Source organism: Myodes glareolus, chromosome 19 (assembly GCF_982192425.1).
Source record: "Myodes glareolus chromosome 19, mMyoGla1.1, whole genome shotgun sequence".
Taxonomy (NCBI): Eukaryota; Metazoa; Chordata; class Mammalia; order Rodentia; family Cricetidae; genus Myodes; species Myodes glareolus.
The window spans coordinates 60,611,641-60,634,482 of NC_142044.1; the positions used below are offsets into that span (position 1 = coordinate 60,611,641).

The following is a 22,842-nucleotide window of genomic DNA, read 5'->3' on the forward strand; positions in this document are numbered from 1 at the left end:
CTCCACACACCATCCCATCCGCTACCCACATCGCCCCGGGGCTGAAAGGATATTGATGCAAGAGAGCCGTGAAGAGCTGGGTGCTGGGCATGAAGACACTGTGGGTCAGCAGGAAGTCACTGAGGAATGTCTCTGTTGGGCAGGGTTAGGGATGGGAAGGGACTTCAGAAGCCAAGTCATAGCACAGCAATACAAGCAGTTGAAGCACACACCCCCAAGTATGGCACAAGCAAGGGGATCAATGCCCAGCCTGATGTGTTCTCCACCCCGACCAAGAGCACTTCCTGCCAACTTCCTACATGGACCAATCCAGCCCCGGATGAGGTCAGGCCACAGTGACCTCCTGATGACTCAGAGAAAGGTAGTGTCTTCTGACTCTACCTGTTGGGTCATGAGCACTGGAATCTGGCCGCATAGCTTCCAGCAGGAGTTCTAGGATCTTCTCTGGGGTGCCAGACATTACTGTATACCTAGAGGAAAACTAGTCCAACTATGGCACGTGCCCTTCCGCCATCACTCCTGTCCGCATAGACATCAATCACTGATCCCATCCTGCCTCCCGATTGGCCAGCCCTAATCCACCTTGGAGAGGGGGCATGGATACACCCCCCCCCCCAGTCCTTCAGTGCCTCCTACCCCCAGAACACAGCATGAGAAAGAAGCAAAGGCTGAAAGTGGGGGAGGTGTGTAAGTGGAGAGGTGTAGGGGGAGATACGGCGGGCTTGTTACCGATTTCTGCCTGGGGTCGGGGGGCGGGAAGGGCCGGTGCTCTGAGAGCTCCTCTCCAGAACCAGCACCACTTTCCCATGCTCTTCCAGCCTCATGGTTTTCGCTTCCACATCCTGGAGGAGCCACACAGGTGTTCAATGTCCTAGGCTCCTGTTCCGACCTCCTGTACCACCTCCCTTCCGAACCCCGAGCCTGTAGGCTTCTGGGGCTCCTCAGCTCTTCTCAAGACTCTCCTTCATCAGGCTTCCCAGCCTCAACCCCTCCACAGACCCAAATCCCAGCCTCTGCAACCCACCAGTCCCTGGTCTTTCACACCAAACTGAGGGTGTCCACTCCCAGCCAGATCCTAAGTCCGCTTACAAGCTCTCGCGCAGACATCAGTGACCCTGGGCCACACCACACCGTGTCCTCACCGCCCCCCACCATGGCACCTTGATGATGCGGTTGAAGTCCTGCTTATCCACACGCAGAAAATGACAGTTATTTTCTCGGAGGATGATGGTGGCTGCCCGAGGTGCGTCGTTCACCAGAGCCAGCTGTCCAAAGTCATCTCCCTCGTGCAATGTGGTCACCAGCCCCTAAAGCCAGCACTCAGTCACAGCCCACCCTCCCTCCAGCCCCTGCTGGGACAGACTCAGACAAATCTGTGGGAGCAGCAGCCCTGGGACTCTCAAGAGGCGCGTCCATGAGGACCTGAAGCAAGGAGCACTGACACTCCGGGGGACTGTGGTGGGAGGGAGGGAGAACTTACCTTGCCGTGGGTCACCACATTGACAGATCCCTTCCAGATAATGTACCACGAGGTGCCCTTGTCCCCCTGGCTGAACACTGACAGAAGCACAGATCACATCAGTCCTCTTCTGTCACCCACCCCTGCCCCCCGGGCCCTGACCCTGTGGCCAACCTGACTTACGCACAGTCCCTGCCTTGCTGTGTGGTTCAAAGAGCAGAACGGCAGCTAATTCCCGCTTCACCTAGGGGTGGGAAAAGGAAGATCAATAGTGTCAACCTGGGGAGAAGAGAGACAGACTGAGAAAGAGAGGGCAAGTCCAAAGACAAGGGACTGACGGATGGCGTGTGGCCAGGCTGCTTATCTCTGGGATGTGCCAGAGACAACGTCAAGAAAAAAAAGTGGCCAAGGAGGTGGGAAAAGATTCAGACTGAAGGCTAACAGTAAGAAATTAGGTAGAGAAACTGGAGGGACGGCTCAATGGTTAAGAGCACTGGATGCTCTTCCAGAGGATCTGTGTTCAAGTCCCAGCATCCAGATGGCAGCTCACAACCATCTGTAACCAGTCATTTCCAGGGAATCCAATGCTCTTTTCTAGACTCCATAGGCACCAGGCATGCAAAGTTTATACAGACATACATGAGAGCAAAATATCCATACACATAAAACAGTAAAATAATTTAAAATTGTAATAAAAAAAAGAAAGAAGAAAGAAAGAAAAAGAAGCCAAGGTGTGTGGCGCATGCCTGTTATCCAAACACTCTGAGTTGGAGGCCAGGCTGGTCTACAAAACGAGTTCCAGGACAACCAGAGCTGTTACACAGAGAAACTCTGACAAAAAAAATGGGGGGAATTTAAAAAAAGAAAAAAAGAAGCCAGGAGGTGGTAGTGCACACCTTTAATCCCAGCACTTAGGAGGCAGAGGCAGGCGGATCTCTGTGAGTTTGAGGCCAGTCTGGTCTACAGAGCGAGTTCCAGGTCAGTCTCCAAAGCTACAGAGAAACCCTGTCTCAAAAAAATCAAAACCAACCAACCAACCAAATAAATAAAATGAGAGAGAGAGAGAGAGAGAGAGAGAGAGAGAGAGAGAGAGAGAGAAATTAGCTGGAAATCTTCAAGACACAGACTTGAAAAGGTGGGAACTGTTCTTATACACACACACACATACACACACACACACCATCTAGCAGTAGGAGTAGGAGGTAAGAGCCCGGGGGCTCCCAGAGGAAGAGGTCTAGCAAAGGGCAAGCCCATGTGTGTACTGACGGAGTTGGAGAGGTGGGCCACTGCCTTGATGTGCAGTAGCTCTTCGAAGATGAGGTCCAGCTCTTCATCTGTCCGCTGACCTGGGCTGAAGGAGCAGAGGAAGTCCTGAGAACTGGGGCCGGAACCAGAGAGGAGCCACCCCACCTGCCTGCTGGGGCCGGGGACCTGGAGCCAGATGGCAACTCCGCAACTATCAGTCAATCCACTGTTATCAATAACAGGCTTTGTGGGTGAGGCCAGATCCCGGGCACTGTGCTAAGCACCTTTCACGCACTATTTCATTCCATGCTCAAACTATGATGGGGGCACTGTTATCCTCACTTGACAGAAGAGGAAGCTGGCTGAAGAGGCCCAAGGTCACCCGGTGAAAAGCTGGTTGGGCTAGAAGTTGAACCCTGACTCAGTCAAAAATCCACACCCTCTGTCAGTGGGGAGGGGGGTCTTTAGACCCTCTGATCCAACACCCACAGGAATAGAAGAAGAAACAGCCTGGGATGTGGGGGCTGAGGTCACATGGCAAGTCCAAGACAGAATGAGAGCTGAGCTCAGGCTTCTACTCCTGCCCAGGTTCTCTCCCCCAAATGAAAGTGAGCGCCTTTGGGGTATAACTGAAGGCCACATGAAAGTGGGGACAGAGGGCAGGGCTCTTCACTCACGGCTTCCGGAGGGCCACGGTGAGTAAGGCATCAGGCCCTCGCTGCGAGAGTAGAGCCATTGCCTCGACAAGCTCCTCTTCCACATCATGAGTCCCCGCAGGTTCTGACTCTGGTCCAGGGAACCTATAGAATTGGGCATCTCGGTCCTGGAAGGTCCAGTCATGTTTCACTGGGAAGCCGAGACCCAGGCAAGGCAGAGAAGAGAAAATGAGGCCAGGTATTGGACTTCATACTAAAACCCTCACCATGCCTTAAAGCCCCTTCAGAGTTCCCAACAGAGTCCAGTCCTCAGGTCAACCCTCCCTACCCCCACCCAGTCCTAGTGCCCAATCTGAGCTCAGCTCACCATGGCAAAGGGCACCCTCATCCAGCAACACCTGGCAGACACCCACAGCTTGGCTCCGTGAATGGATGCCAAGCCCCAGAGACAAGATCGCATCCACCAGCTCCCGGCCAGAGCAGCACTGCCTGCGGAAAGTGGAAGGAGGCCAGAAAATCAAAGTGAGAGTGAGCAGGATCCCTATCCAAAGTCACCGTCCGGGCCCAAGCCCAGTTCTTCCCCTACAAAGCAGGGCTGGGCCCCAATGCGTGGAGGAGAGCAGGGACGGAAAGCTGCCAGGGTAACCATCAAGGGCGGCAGGAGCCACACTTGCCACTCACCGATACAGTCGGAGATGGTATTTTCTGTCTCGGATGAGGCTAGGGTAGGTGGCCAGGAGGTGACGGTGGAGGAGCTTCCCTGCCTTGAGCACGCGCTCTGTCGTGGCCTGGGATGAAGGGGGGGTGGTGGTGGTGGCAAACTTAGGCCTGAACCCCGCAGCCTGTTGCCCCCCTCCCAGTTCTGCTTTTCTCTGCTCGTACCTGCTCCAGGCTCACACTGAAGTCCAGGGATTCCTCGCTGTTGGTGAGGGGTGTCTGAGGGCAGCAGGGAGAATTTGCAGATCAGGGAGTGGGAAGTGGGACCCGTCCCTGCCTTACTCCCTTCTTCCCTTGCCTGAGTCTCGGCCTCAATGCATCCAAGAGCCTTCACACCATAAACACACAGGTGTTGCTTGCCCAGTGTGAAAGACACTGCCTGTTCCCCATGCTGCTGCCCCTCTCAGACGACGGTTTTATCCCACACTGGTGTGCTGCGGGTGATAGCCCCCAAGACCCCCTATGCTGCTCACCCAGGGTCCCCCCATGCTCAGGCTACCAGGCAAACAGGCCCTGTGTGTGGTTGGTGGGAGTGGCGCTGGAGGAAGTTGGAACACATGATACAAGATTCATGAGAGGCCAGGGCACGAACATCTTGGGAGGCCTGGGAACATCAGCTTCCAGCTGGGACTGTAGGCTTGACCCCAAGATCAGCTCTGTGCCCAAACACAGGGCACTCTGGAGGGCTGTGGCTCACTTAATGAACACATAAACCCTGGAGCCAGACTCTGCACTGATGGTACAGTCCTGAACAACAGCTCTATGTACGAAATCTCTAAAGAGCAAGTCACAGAAACCCACGAGCTTTCGGCAGGCCCCGTCAGTCGTCACAGACTGCTTGTTTAACCATTGCTATGCCTACGGCTGTGTGTATGGTAGCTTCCATTATTCAGTGAGGCGCAGGTGGGGCTGTGGCTGGAAGGCTTGTTTCTTTCTAGGAGATACTGCAAGCCACAGCTCTCTAAGGGTGGGGAAAGCCTTGGCAGCTCATAAGACTGCTTTACCATGGAAACATAGGTTAACAAGGGTCTTGGTAGCAATGTTGCCACCAGGGACTCCAGGGCACCTGTGCCCTGGCATATCGCCACAAAGACCCCTCACAACCCTCTTTTCCAACCATCTGAAAATGGAGAGTTTATGAACAGCTCTGTGCAGGCTGCCCCGCTCTCTATGAGCCCTCCAAAGGCACCATTTACAGCTCACAGAGCACATCTACCTCCCTGATAGCACTGCATCCTAGGCGTGGTAGGCAGAGTAGGGATTGTCTGCTCCCTGTGAATTATGGGTAAACAAGTCTTGAGGTGAATTCGAGTACCCCACATAAGGCAGCCATGCACTCACAGGACTGCTAGCCAGTCACGGGTAGGCTGGAGCTCCCACCCAAATGGTTTCCTTACCAGTCCCACTCTAGCCACCTTACCTGCCAGCCAAGGACCTGGAAAAGCACTGGCTAGGGAGCTGGAATCCAAGTCCTCTCCTCGAGACTGGCAGGTCTTGGGCATAGGCATTTTGTCACTAGACCCAGGCAAAGACCTGGAGGTCTGGCATGGGCGCCTAGCCCAGCATGGAGCGGAAGTCACTAGGTGTCCCAAGGGTAGCCCTGCCCGGGTCATGGGGCCCAGGCCAGTGCCAGACACACAGCCCTAGAGACTTAAGGACAGGAAATGAGGAGGAGGAGCCAGGAAGGGAGGAAGGGCAGGAATGCTATCCAGCCAGGCCCTGTGTTGGAACAAACAGTGCCCGAGTGCTAATGACTTCTTGTTATTCATCTCAAAATGCCCAAGTCACCCTAGTTCCTGCCCCAGCTCCCTTTGGTGCCTACAGTCCAGGCTCTAGCGTGAGCTCCGTTACTGTTGTTAGATTTATTTGTGTGTGTGCGTGAGTGTATGTGTTGTGTATGTGTACGCATGTGCCCATAGAAGGTAGAAGAGGATATTCGAGTCCCTGGAACTAACTGGAGTTACAGTAATTATGAGATGCCTGACATGGTTACTGGGGATCAAACTCAGGACTTCAGCATGATGATGCTCTCATTCACAGAGCCATCTCTTCAGTCTCCGGTGGTTATTGTTGTATCTCTTCAGTCTCTGGTTGTTGTTGTTGTTGTATCTCTTCAGTCTCCGGTGGTTGTTGTTGTATCTCTTCAGTCTCTGGTGGTTGTTGTTGTTGTTGTATCTCTTCAGTCTCTTGTTGTTGTTTTGAGGCAAGGTCGCTTGCAGCCCAGGCTGAAGTCACTAAGTCTCTGTGGATAACCTTGAACTTCTGATTGCCTCGCCTCACTTCCTCAGTGCTAGGATATCAAGAATTGCCCCTATATAGGCTCCCGGCATGCGAAGCTCGCACTCTACCCACTAAACTCCATCCCTTAGCCAACCCTTCCTGGAATTATCCTGACCTAGGAGGCCACATGACCAAGCTGGTCACTTCCTGCCCTACCCCAAGGGATGGGCATGGGAGTCTGAGGGCAGTAGCCTGAGAGTGCAACCATAAATAAGGCATGTTATCTTACTTTAAAAAGCTGAAGCCCTCAGAGCCAAAGTCACTGCCTAGGGTCACACAGTTGCTCAGAAAGCGGTGATTCAGGTGTCGTCTCCATGTGAAGCAGGTGTTTGCATTCTATTTCACAGCCAGAAAAAGGTTGCATAACCCACGCTAACAGGTGGCAAACAGCATTCACACCAGAGCCTGTCTGAGTCCACAGCCCCCCCCCCCCGCCCCCCTGCATAGCTCTACCGTAATCTCTCGTGAGCTCAACCCCTGGACTTCCTCAGCCACAGAAAGAAACGGCAGAGGCATTCTGCCTTCAGGAGCAAGGGACACTCTTGTTAACATAGTTCTTCTGTGCCCCTTCAATGTTCTTGTGAATGGAGACCTTGGGAACTTGGGAGAGGACTGTTAATGAGCAGTTGTGGGCACCTGTGTGGCCATTGGAGCCAGATGGCTGGGTTCAAACGCTGCTTTCTGAATGGCAGCCAGGGTGCATGTGACCTTATGCTGACTTAAGTTCTCTGTGGACCAACTTCTTGTCCATGAAGGAGAAACTTATCCCAGAGAGTTATTATTGAATTATTGAAATAGGCTAATAATCTCAAGGCCATGGGATGGTGCCTGCCTTGCAGCCACTGCTTAGCAAAAGTTAATGCAGTAATCCAGCATTCTACTTCTTCTGTATACCTTCCGACTAACGAGGGATTCCCCTCTGTATGCTGTGAATATGTTTTATTATCATTGGTTAATAAAGAAGCTGCTTTGGGCCTGTGGCAGGGTAGACTAGAGCTAGGCAGTAAAACTAAACTGAATACTGAGAGAAAGAAGGCAGAGTCAGAGAGATATCATGTAGCCGCTGAAGGAGAAAGATGCCAGACAGAACTTTACCTGGTAAGCCACAACCTTGTGGCGATACACAAAGTAATAGAAATGGCTTAATTTAAGATGTAAGAGTTAGCTAGAAGTATGCATTAGCTATTGGCCAAGCAGTGTTGTAATTAATATAGTTTCTGCATAATTATTTCGGGTCTGGGTGACCGGGAAACAAACAAGCAGCCTCTGACAACATCTTACTGCCTTGACATATGGGCTATGGCTGGCTCTGGTCTTGATCTTATGACCCTTGAGTATCATTTTAAGGTTCTCAGTTGGAAAGTAATGACTGGAGTGGGTCAAGTGATGACCCTCGGCCCTTGCCTATTAACGCTTCTCAGCTGAGAGCAGGAAGGATTTGAGATGGCAGAGGGGTGCTAGCACTAGTCTGATGGCCGGCCTTACCCTCCATCTCTGTCACTAAGATTCAGAACTTAACTGGAAGGATAGTCAGGGAACCAGACAGCATGGAAATCCACCAGACCAGTTCCTTTGGACATGTCTAAAGTCCTAGGCCAGGTGTGCATGGGGCAGGGACCGAGAGCGGGTCAGAGCTATTCTGTAGGTGTCTCTTGGGTACAAAGCCCAGTTCAGCCACTCAGCAGCTGTGCAGCCCTTCTCCTGCTGCTTGACCTCTCTGTGCCTCCCTTTTCACATCTGTAAGATGAAACCATTAGCATTGACCCCACCAGGCTGTTGTGAGCATATTGAATGCAACAAAGATGAGCTGTTAAAGTATTGTGATCTTACACTATATTTGGATGGATTTGTCTTGAGAATAGAGCCACTTACCCCCAAACTGTCATATGAATGGAAGAAACATTCCAGGCTTGCTTGAGTCTGTGGGGCACACCCAAGGTCACCCTGATCTTTCTCCTATTCCCACATCCAGTATAAGACCTCATCTCGCCCTCATATTTTTCAAAAGTGCTCTTTACCCCCTGGCTGTACTGACTTAGCCATAGTTGTTAAATCCTTTCTGCCTTAACCGTGGTCTGGTCTCTGATGAACTCTTCTTCAGGCTAACCCTCTTTCCCCTGGGCTTTTTGAAGAGGTGGGTGTAGCCTGAACAACCCAGCCCTGTCTTCTTGGGCTCTGGGCTCACCTTCTTCACCCCGTACACGCACACACCCTGCTGGGACTTGTTCCCTCAGAGGAACACTTCATGAGTCAAAGGGGCCTTAAAAGCGTCAAGAGGTGCAGCCGCGAAGACAGCCAGGAGCTCCTGAACACACGCGGTAGACTGGACCTACCTCACTCCACCCCTCAAGGGCGAGCACGGTAGGGAGCTGGGGGACAGCGGTCTCTAGTCCTAAACACTTTAGTCAACAGCCCTCCCGCACTTCTGCCGTGAATGGCAGAGGTGGGCCTGCTTCTGAACCTCTGACACTGTTTACAGTCCAGCAACCCTTATTTTTATGTTTCCAGCCTCCAGTGCAAGCTGGTCCTTTCTTTCTGAGGTCTTAGGGGAGCTAGGAGACTGACCGGCGTCTTCCTCCACCCTCTCCCTGACTTTGGATCCCAAGAGAGTCCGCAGTGACCTCATTGTCCTGGTAACTGACCTTTTCCTACCTCCTACCTAGCTTCTCCAAGCTGGGAAGGGGACAGGAAATGCACAAGTAATTATAGCCTGAAGGGGAAGGCCGGAGGGAGGTTCCAGAGGCTAGATCCCAGCAGGAACTCCCGCCCTGCAGTGACCCAGAGCCTGAGCTGGGACGTGGGGTAGAACCAGTGCCCCTCCCACCCTATTAGAAAAATCCAGGGAGAGATACAAGTAGGGACAGGGCTCCAGTGCAGGGGTCTTCTCCTCTAGACACACCTGTGGCTTTCTCAACCCGGCCCCCTTTATTAGAAATGACAGTAGTGTTTGGACAAGGTAGAGAAAGGGGGCAGTGGTTTTTTACTCAAAGGGACTTGTTGGTAAGAAATGATCTTTCCAAGTTTGTCACCCACTCCTGCTTTCTCTCTACCCTCCCCTCTGTACCCCTTGCCCCAACACACACACACACACACACACACACACACACGCACGCACACACCACCCTCCACTCAGTATCCTCTGCCCCTACACACACACACACACACACACACCACACTCCACCCAGTACCCTCTACCCCATGCACACACACACACACACACACACACACATGTACAACCTCCACCCAGTACCCTCTACCCCTACGCACACACACACACACACCACACTCCACCCAGTACCCTCTACCCCTATGCACATACACACACACACACACACACACACACATGTATAACCTCCACCCAGTACCATCTACCCCTACGCACACACACACACACGCACACACCACCCTCCACTCAGTACCCTCTGCTCCTACCTACCACCACCCCCGCACACACACAGGTATACACAGCTTACAGACAGGACTATCAAGCCTGGTGGTTGGGAAGACAGAAGAGTATCCTGGGGACTGGCTTCTCTACCATGCACCCCCTCCAGCCCCCATCCTCCCCACTCCCTTCCTTCAGCAGACATTCTCCACTCTGAAGCCTCTTCAGTCCCCTATGGCCAGGTGCCAAGCTTTAGCTACACAAATACCTCACCCTAGGAGCAAAAAGCAGAATCAGCCCGGTTCAATTGTTCACCAGAGGAGACCGTTGCCACAGTGATGTGTCAAGAACAGTAACCAAGCTAATTTCACCCCCACTTGACCTGGCCCCACATCTCCCACTGCCACACAGAAAGAAATCACAACACATAAGTCCATGCCTGAACAAGGAGGTGATGGATAAAGAATAAAGCCCTAATGGGGGGGGGGGCAGATCAGCACAGCACACCACACACACAGGCTCTGATTATGTGGTCTGCCACACATACCAACTCCAAGCTGCCCTGCCTTCTCTCTACCCAAATGTTTTACTCCGCACCCCTAGAGCAAGCTGCCTGGCCCACCAGCACTGCATTCCGGACTCTTCCAGTCCTGGTCTAGACTGGTTGATGGAGGGTACTCACCCAGCGAAGTCCCTGGATGCAGCTGGGCCGCCTGTGCTCGAACACCAGCTGGTAAGAGCAGCACCGGGGACGGTGCATTCTTTTCAGTACCATATTGAGCAGCGTGCCCTCTGGAACCACGTCAGGGAGACTTCCCACCTGCGGTGCCCCCACAGCTGGACTCTCCACCACAGCTGGACCCACCTGCCAGTGGTTCTCACCTGGCCAGCTGACCTGTGATGTGAGGAAAAAAGTGGACAGCCATCGGCTGGAGGAGCTGGATCTCCACACTACACCACGTTTAGCGTGCTCTGCACTTGGACTGGTCAGGCGGAGGTGCAGCACGTCTGCCAGGAGCCGGGGGAGGGACAGGAAGACCTGCCCCGGGTCCTGCTGGCTTGGCGCACCTAGGGGTCTCCAGCTGGCTCACAAAGATGGGGCCCTTCTCAGTCCTCGCCTCACTGCCCGTGTCCTGCAGCCTTGTCCACCTCTCCCGGCTTGAGGCTGTACACACACTAGATCCCCAGAAGCAGCTTAGCCTCAAACTCTCCTCCCCGCCACCTTCTCCCACCCAAACTCCCCACGTGTCGGCTTCCTCTCCCGCCCTTTCCAGCAGCTTTCCTTGGCCCTGACCCGGGCCCCACCTTACCCACCTTCATGTTTCTTCTCCTGCTCACACAGCGGGGCACGCTCTAGCAAGAGGCTGGAGGATCCCTGGCGCGCTCCAGGGCAGCTCCAACCTGGAATCCTGGAGGGGTGTGGGTGTGAGCGACACCCGGGCGGCAGCGAAGAGCCAGTTCCCAGCAGGACAGGATGTCTGGAGGAGCAAGATGCAGGGCTAGGCAAAGGGGCTCGACCTGGGTGAGTAGAAGTCTGAGGGGAGTGGGGAACCCCCACCCCTCCCCAAAGACTAAGAACTCTGAGCCTTTGCCTCTGTTCCAGATGTAAGCGCCAGCTGGCACAGGGCGCTCAAGCGAAGCTGCAGCTGGCACTGATCCGGGCGGGAGCTGTCACACCCCCTGCGCTGCCCGCCCCTTCCCCTCCCCTGGACAGGCCGAGGGGGCGGGGAAGAGGCACAGGCTTTACGGTAGGGGTGCTCATAGGGGAAGGGGCCGGACCCACAGTTGATGGAGTCCCTACCCGGGTTCAGTCAGTGGGTTCAGGTTCCGGACCCGAAGCCCCAGCGGGTAGGAAGTGCCATAGGGTGAATGCCCCAGTCTCAGCCCGGGCGCCGGGTCAGGGGCAGTAAAGGCTGCACCCGCCGCCACGTGGCCAGGAGGAGAAATGCAAACAAGGAAACTAGGGAAGGGGGAGAGAGTGAGTCATGGCCGCCCCACCCGAGAGGGAAATCCGGCCTGGGGCTGCTTCCTGACCAGGGGCATCCGGCCTCCCGTTTGGGTTCAGGGTCTCTAGCAATCTTCTTGTGGGGAATCCCGCTGTCTGGCTTCCCACCTTTGCCCTCCCAATCCCGCGGGTTGAGAAGTTGAGGCTGGAGGGGAAGGACCATATTCTAGATGGAGAGAGGGACGAGCAGATACATAGATTGGGCCAGGGTTTAGATTTATAGTAAAGTTTCAAAGACAGGCTGGACTTTAGAGGGTCACGCCTCTCACTCCCTACTCCGCCCCCGGGCTCCCCTGTGCCGGGCTAGGTAACAGCCGAGGCCCCACACCTCCCTGGGCCTCATTTCCAGTGCCACACAGATGGCGGGCACTTCGTCTCACTCATGCCTGCTTCCGAGTGGACAGAGACTGTGACCTGGGACGGCGATTTCAGTGGCGCCCGATAATTGCTCAAGACATTAATGAGGGTTTAGAAGGCACAGGCCCCGCCCCCAGAGTTCAAGGACTCTTCCCTTACTTAGCCCATTCTCTTCTCCTTTCCCACTGCTTGGGAGATTGGGGGGGGTGGGTGCTAAATCCAGCACAACTAAGTCCATTTCCACCCAGAACTGATTTCTTGATGCGAGAATTTTAATCATCATTAAAAAACCCGAATTTCACTGCGTGTGTGTCTCAACGGCTTTTCTCTCCCAGGGCCGTTTCAGCATGAACGTTTTAACTACTCCAATTCTGATACCATCTTACTGGCATGACACGGAAAATCCGAACTTTGAATAAGCACTCCAGGTCATCTGTGGCTCCCACTCTTTGAGACACGGTAGTGAAGCTTTCACTGCCCCCCTGAGGAAAGAAGGGAACCTGGGAAGGAGTCCTGCCCACCACTCACGTTCTTAGAACTTGGAACAATGACTTGGAAACTTGGCCTAGAAGGATAAGAAATAGTCTCAGGAATGTTGTGGGGACAGGAATTGTGGTTGGGGGTGCCGAGGTGGCACTCAGGATACCAGATCTGGCTTAGAAGGTCTTGCAGAAGAGTTCCCTGGAACTGGCTGTGGAGTGGGAAAGTCCCTGTTTCCTACTCCCGTTGCCCCCTCTTAGGGCAGGAGGGAGCGATGCTGAGGGATGAGGCAGGAGGACACCTGCTTATCTGTTGATCTAACCATGTGCCTGCCCCTGCTTCCTGTCTAGTGACGCTCCTGTCCAGGCTGTCTGGCTCTGCTTTACCTAAGGGGAAAAGCTCTGGGTGCCTTTGGAGGTATTTTAGAGACAAGATGCACCTTGAATGAGGACAGCATGATCCCCACAGACCACCGTCCCTCGGTGGATGAAAAGTCTAAGTGACCTGAGTGTCACATTCACCCTTCCTGACTGACATGCAATGTGACGGCTAATGCCCCTGTCGCCACACCTTCTCCTTGATGGCCTGGACCTTCAAACTGGGGCTCCAACCCTTTCCTACACTGCTTTTGTTAGTTAATACACAGGAAGCACCTGAGAAAGTCATTCAAACGTCAGCAACGACTGCCCCAAACTCACTGGCCCCATCTTGCTCTCATTCCCTCTGTCCTAGGAAGCCACAATGCTGGATTTTGTGCTTACCTCGTCACCAGCGACCTGAGCCACCAAAAGAATTAGATAGCCCTTCTTGGCAGGAGTCAGGTCTTCTACCACCTGCCCATGCAGTGGGTCTTCCCGGGATTGATAGACGGGACCTAGCCAGTGCAATTACTGCTTGTTAGATGTTTCACTGAGGCTGAGGGCCACGGGACAGGGAAGGATGTCTGAAGAAGACATCCAGGCAGATGGGCCATCTTGGAGGTGAGCATGCCAGGTCCTGTTGCAGTATCCACCCTCCCCAACTGCCATTACATGCCTGGTAGGTGTCTTAGACAGAGAAATAATAATTATACTTAACAGGCACTAGGTCCTGTTTTTAATATACTTCATTTATATTCTTTTAATTGTCACAACAACCCTGTGAAATGACATTACCATTATCCCATTTCTCAGATGAGGAAGCTGACGCTCTCCAAGATGTTACATAATGTGCTCAAGACCTTCCATCTCGAAAGTGCTGGAGCCCTGAGGGATTCTACCCAAAGGGCCATTGAATCTGTGTAGTCCTACTCTAGAAACATTAGGAAAGCTCCTACAAAGACAAAAGCCCACATCTGGAGCCATGCTCCCAACACTGCCATTCTGGCTCTGGTGGTCAGAGAGGACCAGACAAGGGATGTGAGAGGCACATCAAATCCACTTGATATAGGCTGTCCCTTAAAGTGAGCTTCTGCTGGAATACAAGTCCCCTAGGACCCGCTGTCTCTTGGGTATATGGTGGTTCTCCTGGTGACTAGGTGTGGAAGTAGGAAATCTGGGGTGGGCGGGGAGTGGCTGAGAACCAGGCTTTGACTCCGGACTGTGTCTCTTCCAGTTAGGCCTCTTGGTTGACTTTGCACACACTGAGCCCTCAGCTTCCTGGATTTCTGCTGGAACCTTAAACATGCCCAACACTCTCTTCCTGCCCCAGGGAGCTCCTCCTCCAGCTAGCTTTGCCTCTTGGCTCCGGGAGTCCTGCCAGCCGCTAAGCAAGAACGCTGTAAGGTAGTACCCTTCTCCTACAGCCAATCAGGCACCTAGGCGGTTGGTTTAGCCAATAGCACGCCTCTCCTTTCCCCACTCCTGCTGCTACCACCGTGAGTGGCAGCCCACTTATCTTAGCATTCGCTCTCTCAGGAAAACCACTCTGCTGAGGGAACTGGAACATAGAAAGGTGAAGTAATCTGCCCAAGGTCACACTGACAGCAAACTGTAGAGCCATACTTGGGCACGTAATGACAGCCCATGTTCCCATCTACTATCAACCACCTCTCCCATCCCTGATTGTTGCCTCTGCCTCACCTCCCATCATCCTCTCAGTGTGGTGCCTTAGCATCATTACTAACAATCTTGAATTCGTTTGACATTTGCTGGAGTTGTCAGGAACTGTGCTGTAAAACCGGGTAGCTGATGCCACCCCCAAACTCTGGGCACAGGCTGGTGGGGTCGCCCAGCTGATAGAGTGCTGGTCTGGCATGCACAAAGCTCCAGAAACCATCGCCAGCAGCAAATAAATGGTGGTGGTACATGCCTGTAATCCCAGCACTGGAGACGTGGGGCAATAGAATAAGGGGGCCAAAGTTGTCATCAGCTATAGAGCAAGTTCAAGGTCAACCTGGACTACAAGAGACTGCCAGAGAGAGGGTGGGGAAAACAGAGAGAGAGTCAGATAAAACCCAACCAACTAAGACTTTCGGAACATAACATCCAGTGGGGTTATCTTTCTGTCTCCCTCACCAGCACAGTATGTGGCATAAATAGTTGCTTGCGTCGTGATTCTGGAAGGAGATGAAGTCAAGGGGAACTCTGGAAATCAGATGCCGCCTGCCACGGACCTGCGCTGTGCAGATGTGGGTCGGTGAGAAGCGTTGATCCTGTCGGTTTATTTTCAAGGTGTTGCCTTCCTCCGCGTTCCTTACTCCTTCACAAGCCTTCGTCACAGCGGTGGAGGTGGAAGAAGCTGTTAACGCGTGGCCTTCAGTGGAACTGCAGAAAAGAGGTAGCTTGGAGAGTGACACTAAATAAGCAGCAGAGGAGTTCAGGTCCGATGCCAGCCCTCTCCCAGGGTCCCTGGGCTTCTACCTTGGCTAGAACTAAGCAGTCATGGGGAAAGATTAAGACAAGCACCCAGCCCGCCCCCTCCCTTGTCTGGACTCTGCCTCTGGACTCCGGAAAGTTCTCTGAATCTTTTCCTAGGCTGCTTCTCCAAGTAGTGGTTCCAGTTCAGTTACTCCTCTCCTCTCCTGCCCATTCCTGGGGTGGGGGCAGAGGCAGGGAGCTGGAATGTTGATGGGCACGAAGCCAAACCTTCCTAGGACTAACAGGTCAGAACCGGTCACTCATGAGCCACTTTGGACAGGGATGTGAGCAGAAGGCTGGTCCCTGCCTTCCCTAAGTTGGGGAAATGAGCAAGCCGGGTCTACAGGCAGGTCTGAGGACTAGCAGCGAGCTTGCTGGAACACGAACAGGGACACGCTTCCTGCTGGTGCTCAAGATCCCGGTGGGTGGCAGAGGGGCAAGGAAACACTCGCTGAAAAGACCTGAGGTGATGACCAAAGTGTGGAGAGCTGGTGGGAGAAGACAGGCTCACAGAAGGCATAAGGCTAAGTCTAGAGGGGCCTGCGGTGGAGAGCAGGCCAGTTGCTCAGAAAATGTGTGCTACACCAAAACACATCAGATAGCCTGGGCTCTGCTTCTCTGGGAGGAGGGGAGACAGGCAAAGGGACGGACACACATGTACACACGCACATGAGCGCGAGAGAGTGTCAAATGTCCTGGAGACATCCCATTTGACCTTGAATGGTCAGTACTCAGAAATGGCTATTCCAGTAGGGACTCACTTTCCCCTCCTTCCAGTACCTTATGCCTTCCTCAGCTAACATCTCCCCACAGAAGACCGCCTGGCCATCTGCAGATCACCACTCCTCCCAGGGGCCCTTTTCCAGAGTTCCCAGACTTTATTAACCTGTTCCCATCCTCACCTATGCTGAGCCTTTGGTCTCTGTCCAGCCCTCCCTGATACCTGCTTTTGGATACTGGCAAAGTGGTGGCTGCAGGAGCCCAGGAGAGAAGTCCTGTTGGGTCGGCCTCCTGTGTCCCAGGCCTGACTGCTGGCTTGCCCCAGCTGTCCTGAGTATTGTCTAGGGTGGAGGAGGGAGGAATAGGGGAAGGAGCACAGCTTTGCATTTAGGCCAGGAATAGACTCTCTTTCCAGCATCAGACCTGCCCCAGTCCTGCCCCCAAATCCTGCTCAGGAAATGCTGGGGCCAGAGAGGAAGCTGCACAGGCCAAGACTTCCTGGCACCAGATCCACTGCCCATTTCCTCCCTTCAGAGAGGCCCTGATCAGAGACCAGGGGAGGTGCAAGGATGGAAACCAGAGAAGGAAGCAGAGAACCAAAGGGATGTCCACAAATCCAACCGAGAGACCGCCACAGACGACTTTGCCTGGGAGGGAGAGCGGCCTCAGTTATTCAGACTTCACGTTAGGACAACAAGGACTGCCTCCTGCTCCCCAGCCCCTCCCTCTTCCTCCTTCTCTTCCTCAGGGTTTGTTACCTTCAGGGGAAGGGGTGGGCCAGTCAGATGCTCCCCGTAGACACATTGCAGGAGTGGCCAGAATTCTGGCCTGATCCCTTGACTACACAGACACTTCAAGCCTCCATGGAAGTGCACTCCCAAATGGGCCTGGGAGTCATTACAAACCGCAGCCACTGCCCAGGTGCTTCCCCTGCAGGTGTCCTACCTGAATCGGCGTTGGCACTAACTGGTTTTCCTGTGTCAGCTTGACACAAGCTGGAGTCATCAGAGAGGAGGGAGCCTCAGCTGAGGAAAGGCCTCCTTGAGATCCAGCCATAAAGCATTTTCTCAACTAGTGATCAATGGGAGAGGGCCCAGCCCATGTGAGTGGTGCCATCCCTGGGCTAGTGGTTCTGGGTTCCATAAGCATGAAGGTTTAGGAAGCCATGGGGAGCAAGCCAGTAAGTAGCATCCCTCCATGGCCTCTGCATTAGCTCCTTCCCTCCAGATTCCTGCCCTGTTTGAGTTCCTGTCCTGACTTCCTTCAGTGATGAACAGCAATTTAGAAGTGTAAGCTGAATAAACCCTTTCCTCCCCCAACTTGCTTTTCGGCCATGGTGTTTCGTCACGGCAATAGAAATCATAATTAAGCCAGACTTCCCTTGGAGTTCGGTATTCCCTGCCCCATTCCTGACAGTCACTGTGCTCACTATTCCAAGAGTCCTCTGTGGGAGAAATCCATGGCCACTGAGCAGGAAATGGTTTTGGAATCCCTGTAAACCTCTCACCCACTACACTGGCTGTGCTTCAATCAGGTTGTGTGCCTCCCATACTCAGGGCAGCCTGTGGGGGGGGGGGTCATGCCCTGAGGTGAGAGGGGTCAGTGAGGTTCCCCTGGCCTTCCACTGGTCCTTTTCCCCCTCCCTTTGGCTCCCGCAGAGATCTATCTTGGTGACTTTCCACCCTGCTCATGGCTTAGCTGCGCTTCTACTGCCTCCCCCATCGCTGATGCAACCCTTCCTCCTCCAGAAGTGGTCATCAAGCATGGCCACTTGACCTCCCTCGGGTGCCACGCTTGGGTCCCTACACTGGAAGAAACCAGAGATCAACCAGTATTTAGGCTTTACTCACCACTGCCCTCATGACCAGAGATCTGCCTGCTTTTGGAGGAAGCCTCCTGGGGAGTTCCTCACGTAAAGAACCCATCCCAAATTCCAGTCTCAGCGTGAGTCTTCATCATTCCTTGTGCCAGGCTTTAGTGGCTGCCCTTCCACCTCATAGTTGCAGCCTGACGCAGCCTGACTCTTCCTCCACCCGCTTCAGCGAGCAACTCACCCAAGTGAATCAGCGCCATAGGCCTGAGGCTGCAGTCCTGCTGAGGTAAACACAGGATTCACCTGCCCTCTGTTTCCCATATACCAACACTCCCCACTCCCGAGGAGTGGGGAAGGAGAGATTCAAATGTGTCCTATAACTGGGGCCTCACTGATGTAGGTGGGCCTAGCACCTCACCCTGCTCTTCCTGGGCTCTTACAGTGGTAACATCATTCCCTTCCTTCTAATACCCTTTTAGCTTTTGTCAAAATAGCTGTGGCTTCTGTCTGACATCTTCTCACTCATCATCCTGGCCTCTGAAAGAACCTCTAGGCCAGTGGTTCTCAACCTGTGGGTTGTGACCCTTTTGGGGGGTCAAATGACCGTTTCATAGGGGTCACCTAAAGAGCATCAGAAAACTGATATTTACATTAGGATTCATAACAGTAGCAAAATTGTAGTTTTGAAGAAACAATAAAAATAATTTTATGGTGGGGTCACCACAACATGAGGTTGTAACATTAGGAAGGTTGAGAACCACTGCTCTAGGCTCTCAGGTAGGCAGAGAAGTGGGGGCTAACTGTGAAGGGAGACTTCAAGTAATTCTATTCCAGTCCTAAGACCCTGTTCTAGGGGCAGAAGGTCCCCCCAGACCTGGGAGCAGATTTCTAGGACCAAGATACTCCCTGTGATGTGGAATTTCCCTCTGTATGCTATGAATATGTTTTATTACCATTGGTTAATAAAGAAGCTGCTTCGGCCTATGGCAGGGCAGAATTTAGCCAGACTGGAAAAGATATAGAGAGAGAGTAGGTAGAGTCAGAGAGAGACGCCATGTAGCTGCTGAAGGGGAAAGACGCCAGAATAGAAGCACCCTGTAAGCTACAGCCTCGTGACGATACACAGCTTAATAGAAATGGGTTAACTTAAGATGTAAGAGTTAGTTAAATAAGAAGCCTGAGCTAATAGGTCAAACAGTGATGTAATTAGTACAGTTTCTGTGTGATTATTTGGGTCTGGGCGGCTGGGAAATGAAGGAGCAGTCTCCTTCAACACCTTGAATTTGGAGCCTCAAAACCTCAGTGATTGGGGCCCTACTTGCAGCCAGCCTTCTAGATCAGTTCTTTCTGAAGTTTTCTAGTCCACAGACCTGACCTCAGGATAAAAATGGGGATGCAGAAGTAGAGAGAGATAGCTGGGCAGTGGTGTCCCACACCTTTAATCCCAGAATTTGGGAAGCAGAGACAGGCAGATCTCTGTGAGTTTAAGGCCAGCCTGGTCTACAGAGGGAGATCCAGGACAGCCAGGGCTACACAGAGAAACACTGTCTCAAACAACAGCTGGGGCTACACAGAGAAACACTGTCTCAAACAACAGCCGGTGCTACACAGAGAAACCCTGTCTCAAACAAAGAAACAAACAAAAACAGAAGTAGAGAGAGAAATTTAGGTCCTCTCTCCTGTGTCAGACACAGCCTTGGGCTGCCATTACCAAGGGTGTCAGTTTTGAACTCCTTGGGGAAGGAGAGGACAGGGTGATGAGGTAAGATCTGGGCAGAAGAATCTAAAGAAACTTACAAGCTAAATTTAGGTCTACAGGTTTTAGTGGACCTGCATAGCTGAAGACGAAGGTTCAAGGCTGGGGAAGGTTGCCCCCTAGAGCCAGGATGGAATAATTCTGTATGGACAGCTAGCTTTTCTTTCCCTTCATTATTGCTGAGTTCCTCCCCACTGGGTCACTGGGAAACAGGAGGACTAATCATATGACTTGCTCCCGACCAGTGGTTCTCAACCTTCCTAATGTTATAACTCTTTAATACAGTTCCTCATGCTGTGGCGACCCTCAACCATACAATTATTTTTGTTGCTACTTCATAACCATAATTTTGCTACTGTTATGAATCGTAATGTAAATATCTGTGTTTTCTGATGTTCTTAGGTGACCCTTGTGAAAAGCTGTTTGATGCCCCCCCCAAAGGGATGATGACCCACAGGTTGAGAACTGCCACTCTAGACTGAGGGGCTTCCTGGGTTGTATGGCTTTTACTTGTAAATCAGGAAAAGTCAGTCATCAAGATGGCTTACAGATTAAAGATATTTGCTGCCATGCCGCCTGATGACCAAAGTTCAATCCCTGGGACCCACACAATGAAAAGAGAGAACTAATTTGTTCTCTGATTTCGGTGTATGTGCCTAATCTCTCTCTCTCTCTCTCTCTCTCTCTCTCTCTCTCTCTCTCTCTCTCACACACACACACACACACACACACACACACACACACACACACACACACACGGTTAGACTGTATAAAAAGAACTTAATAGACTGGCAAGTGTTACGGGAATGTCCTGCTTTAGAGAGGGGGTCCGAAATAGCCTTTCTGAAGAAGAAACATTTGAGCTGAGACTTGCACACATTAATCCCAAAGATGGAAAAAGAAAGACCAATAACCCATGATGGCCAATTAACTAAAGGAAGCTTTTTATTATTCATGTACAAGGACTGCCTCCCCCTAAGGCAGGGTTGGAGAGGTCAGTATTGGATGTGAGGAAGACAAGGTTTTTCTAGCTCAGGGATAGGGGTTTCTGTTGAAGGAAGGCTGCTTGTTTGTCCCAGCTGCTTAGCTCCAAAATAATCACACAGAAACTGAATTAATTAAATCACTTGGCCTATTAGCTCTAGCTTCTTATTGGGTAACTCTTACATCTTAATTTAACCCATTTCTATTAATCTGCATATCACCACAAGATCGTGGCCTACCAGCAAAGTTTCAGCATGTCTATCTCTGGCAGTGGATCCATGGTGTCCCTGACTCCATCCCTCTTTCTCCCAGCCTTGAGTTCAGTCCTCCCCACCTACCTGAGTTCTGCCCTATCAACAGGCCAAGGCGGTTTCTTTATTCATTAATGGCAATCACAGCACACAGAGGGGACTCCCACATCAGGTTTCCAAATGGGTGGATTGGCCGGCAAAATAGGAGGGGTTACAGGAGCAGAACATAAGCATGGCAAGTGAGTCATAATGATCTCCTGAAACAAAGACAAAGACGTGGCTGCAAGGTGAGTATAGCAAGGTTGTCATGATAACAGGTAGTCATAGCAAGATAGTCATAGGTGGACAAATAATGTAAGCAAAGACATGTTAGCAAGATGGTTATAAACAACTTTTTGAAGCAAAGGTATGGTTATTATTCTTGGAAAAGGCAGTACAGAGCCATTCATAGTTAGGTTACAGGTGGGGCATAGCCCAGTCCTTGAGAAACAGATTTAATGATAAACAGGAATGAACATAGTTTTCCTTTACTATAAAATGGCTTTTAAACCTAAAATGGAAGCAGGTTGGTTCTTCAGCATGATGACAGAACAACCTTAGAAGCATTCAAAGAGCTTTCTGGATACACTGAGCAAAGGCTCATGCCTAGGAACAAACGCAATGCTTTAAAGAAACCTCAGTGAGCAAAGGAGGCTGGTAGGAGCTGACACGGGGCTAATTGGTTTATTTATAAGCTATGGGAAGCTATGCAAGGATTGAAGCTGGGAGGACTATCCTGTGGTGTGGGGTAGAAGCGGAGTTAAAGGGGAATGACCAAATGGGGTTAGCTAAGAAGTTGTGGTAGGTGATCAAGGGAGTGGCTGGGATGTGGACAGAGAACAAGGTGGATTCAACTGGATTTGCTAAGGTGTTACACAAGACGGGGAGGGGAAGGGAAGACTCAAGGTGTGGAACCTCAATAAACAAGGATGAGCCCTCAGAGAGCATCTGGGGTTCCTCTGAGGAACTAAGAAGCAAAGAAGAGGAGGTCCTCAGAAGACCGTTAACTCAGTAGTCTGGAAGATAGCTCAGTGGGTGTAGCCCTAGCTCTGTGGAGAATAAAAAATGTCTGGTATGTGCCTTGGGGGTGGGTAAGGAAGGAATTTCTTAGGAGGCAGGGATGTCTGCAAAAGGGAGTTGCCAACATTGGTGGGAAAGTTCAAAAGTGACTTTAGAGCCCGGGATCAAAACAAGTGTTCTTGGGGATGGCTGAAGTGTAATGATGATAAAGCTGGCGGTAAAGACAACCCCCCAATCTCAGAGATGTCACTCAGTAAAGATGCACCCCAGCCATTGTTAGGGTCCAGTGAAGACCTGGGGAGGCAGAGGGGCTGCATCTGCCTGATTTGTTTACTCCTGTCTGGCAGAGTCAGCCTTTTAACACTCCTCTTTCGCTTTCGCACAGCCTCTGGGCTCATCACAACAGAAGGAGGGCAGAGAGGAGATTTTTCTGAGTCTTGCCTAGAAATGACATGTGCTGTTTCTGCCTGAATTACATTGCTCAAGAATCCGTGGCGTTCATTGATTTAACTCAGTTGCATACAGCAGGTCGGGGTAGAAGGACCTTGGTGTGCCTGGAAATATAAACATGCCTTTACCAGAGTCAGCTGCAATGATTACTTTTAAAATTTAAATGTATATTTAAATATATATTTAATTAATATATAATATATTTAATAAATATATTAATGTATTTTAATATATTAGTTAAACTTATTTAGAAATATATTTTTAAATAGATAGGTAGATAGATAGATAGATAGATAGATAGATAGATAGATAGATAGATATTTAAGACAGTGTCTTTATGTATCCCTAGATGTCTTAGAACCTGTGATGTAGACCAGGCTGGCCTGGA

At 51.7% G+C, this 22,842-nt stretch overlaps 2 protein-coding genes across 8 annotated transcripts in view; one reads left to right on the plus strand and one right to left on the minus strand.

Annotated features, from left to right (window-relative positions):
• Rapgef3 (Rap guanine nucleotide exchange factor 3) overlaps positions 1-11,193 on the minus strand; it is a 23,304-nt gene extending 12,111 nt beyond the window's left edge. The window contains exons 1-13 of the mRNA XM_087899215.1: positions 11,057-11,193; positions 10,425-10,637; positions 4,243-4,296; positions 4,042-4,148; positions 3,728-3,849; positions 3,382-3,550; positions 2,726-2,810; positions 1,643-1,703; positions 1,481-1,557; positions 1,161-1,307; positions 730-842; positions 382-470; positions 54-132 (exon numbers count right to left, since the gene is read on the minus strand). Of these exons, the coding sequence (XP_087755341.1) occupies positions 54-132; positions 382-470; positions 730-842; positions 1,161-1,307; positions 1,481-1,557; positions 1,643-1,703; positions 2,726-2,810; positions 3,382-3,550; positions 3,728-3,849; positions 4,042-4,148; positions 4,243-4,296; positions 10,425-10,637; positions 11,057-11,062 (1,322 nt within the window). The 5' untranslated portion in view covers positions 11,063-11,193. The remainder of the gene's footprint in view (positions 1-53; positions 133-381; positions 471-729; positions 843-1,160; positions 1,308-1,480; positions 1,558-1,642; positions 1,704-2,725; positions 2,811-3,381; positions 3,551-3,727; positions 3,850-4,041; positions 4,149-4,242; positions 4,297-10,424; positions 10,638-11,056) is intronic.
• Positions 8,205-17,460, plus strand: LOC125407283 (uncharacterized). 7 transcript variants are annotated; one of them, XR_015735694.1, is made up of 6 exons: positions 8,205-8,718; positions 8,866-8,990; positions 10,346-10,739; positions 11,085-11,264; positions 11,346-15,341; positions 16,676-17,460. XR_015735694.1 is itself a non-coding variant. In XM_087899217.1 (5 exons), exons 1-3 carry the CDS (start codon positions 10,441-10,443, stop codon positions 11,650-11,652), a joined length of 522 nt encoding a protein of 173 aa, XP_087755343.1. In that variant the 5' UTR covers positions 10,347-10,440; the 3' UTR covers positions 11,653-14,516; positions 15,083-15,341; positions 16,676-17,460. The 7 variants fall into 7 exon arrangements, 5 of the variants coding, with proteins under 5 accessions (XP_087755343.1, XP_087755344.1, XP_087755345.1 ...); XR_015735695.1 differs by lacking the exon at positions 8,866-8,990 and having other exon boundaries at positions 10,346-10,475; XM_087899217.1 differs by lacking the exons at positions 8,205-8,718; positions 8,866-8,990 and having other exon boundaries at positions 10,347-10,475; positions 11,346-14,516; positions 15,083-15,341.
• Positions 17,461-22,842: the final 5,382 nt, after the last annotated feature.

Coding starts and splice junctions, on each gene's coding strand:
- LOC125407283 (XM_087899216.1), top strand. CDS start 10,441: ATGCAGCTGGGCCGCCTGTGCTCGAACACCAGCTG. Junction 10,476..11,084: donor CTGTGCTCGAACACCAGCTG/GTAAGAGCAGCA, acceptor CTGCTCACACAG/CGGGGCACGCTCTAGCAAGA. Junction 11,265..11,345: donor GGCAAAGGGGCTCGACCTGG/GTGAGTAGAAGT, acceptor CCTCTGTTCCAG/ATGTAAGCGCCAGCTGGCAC.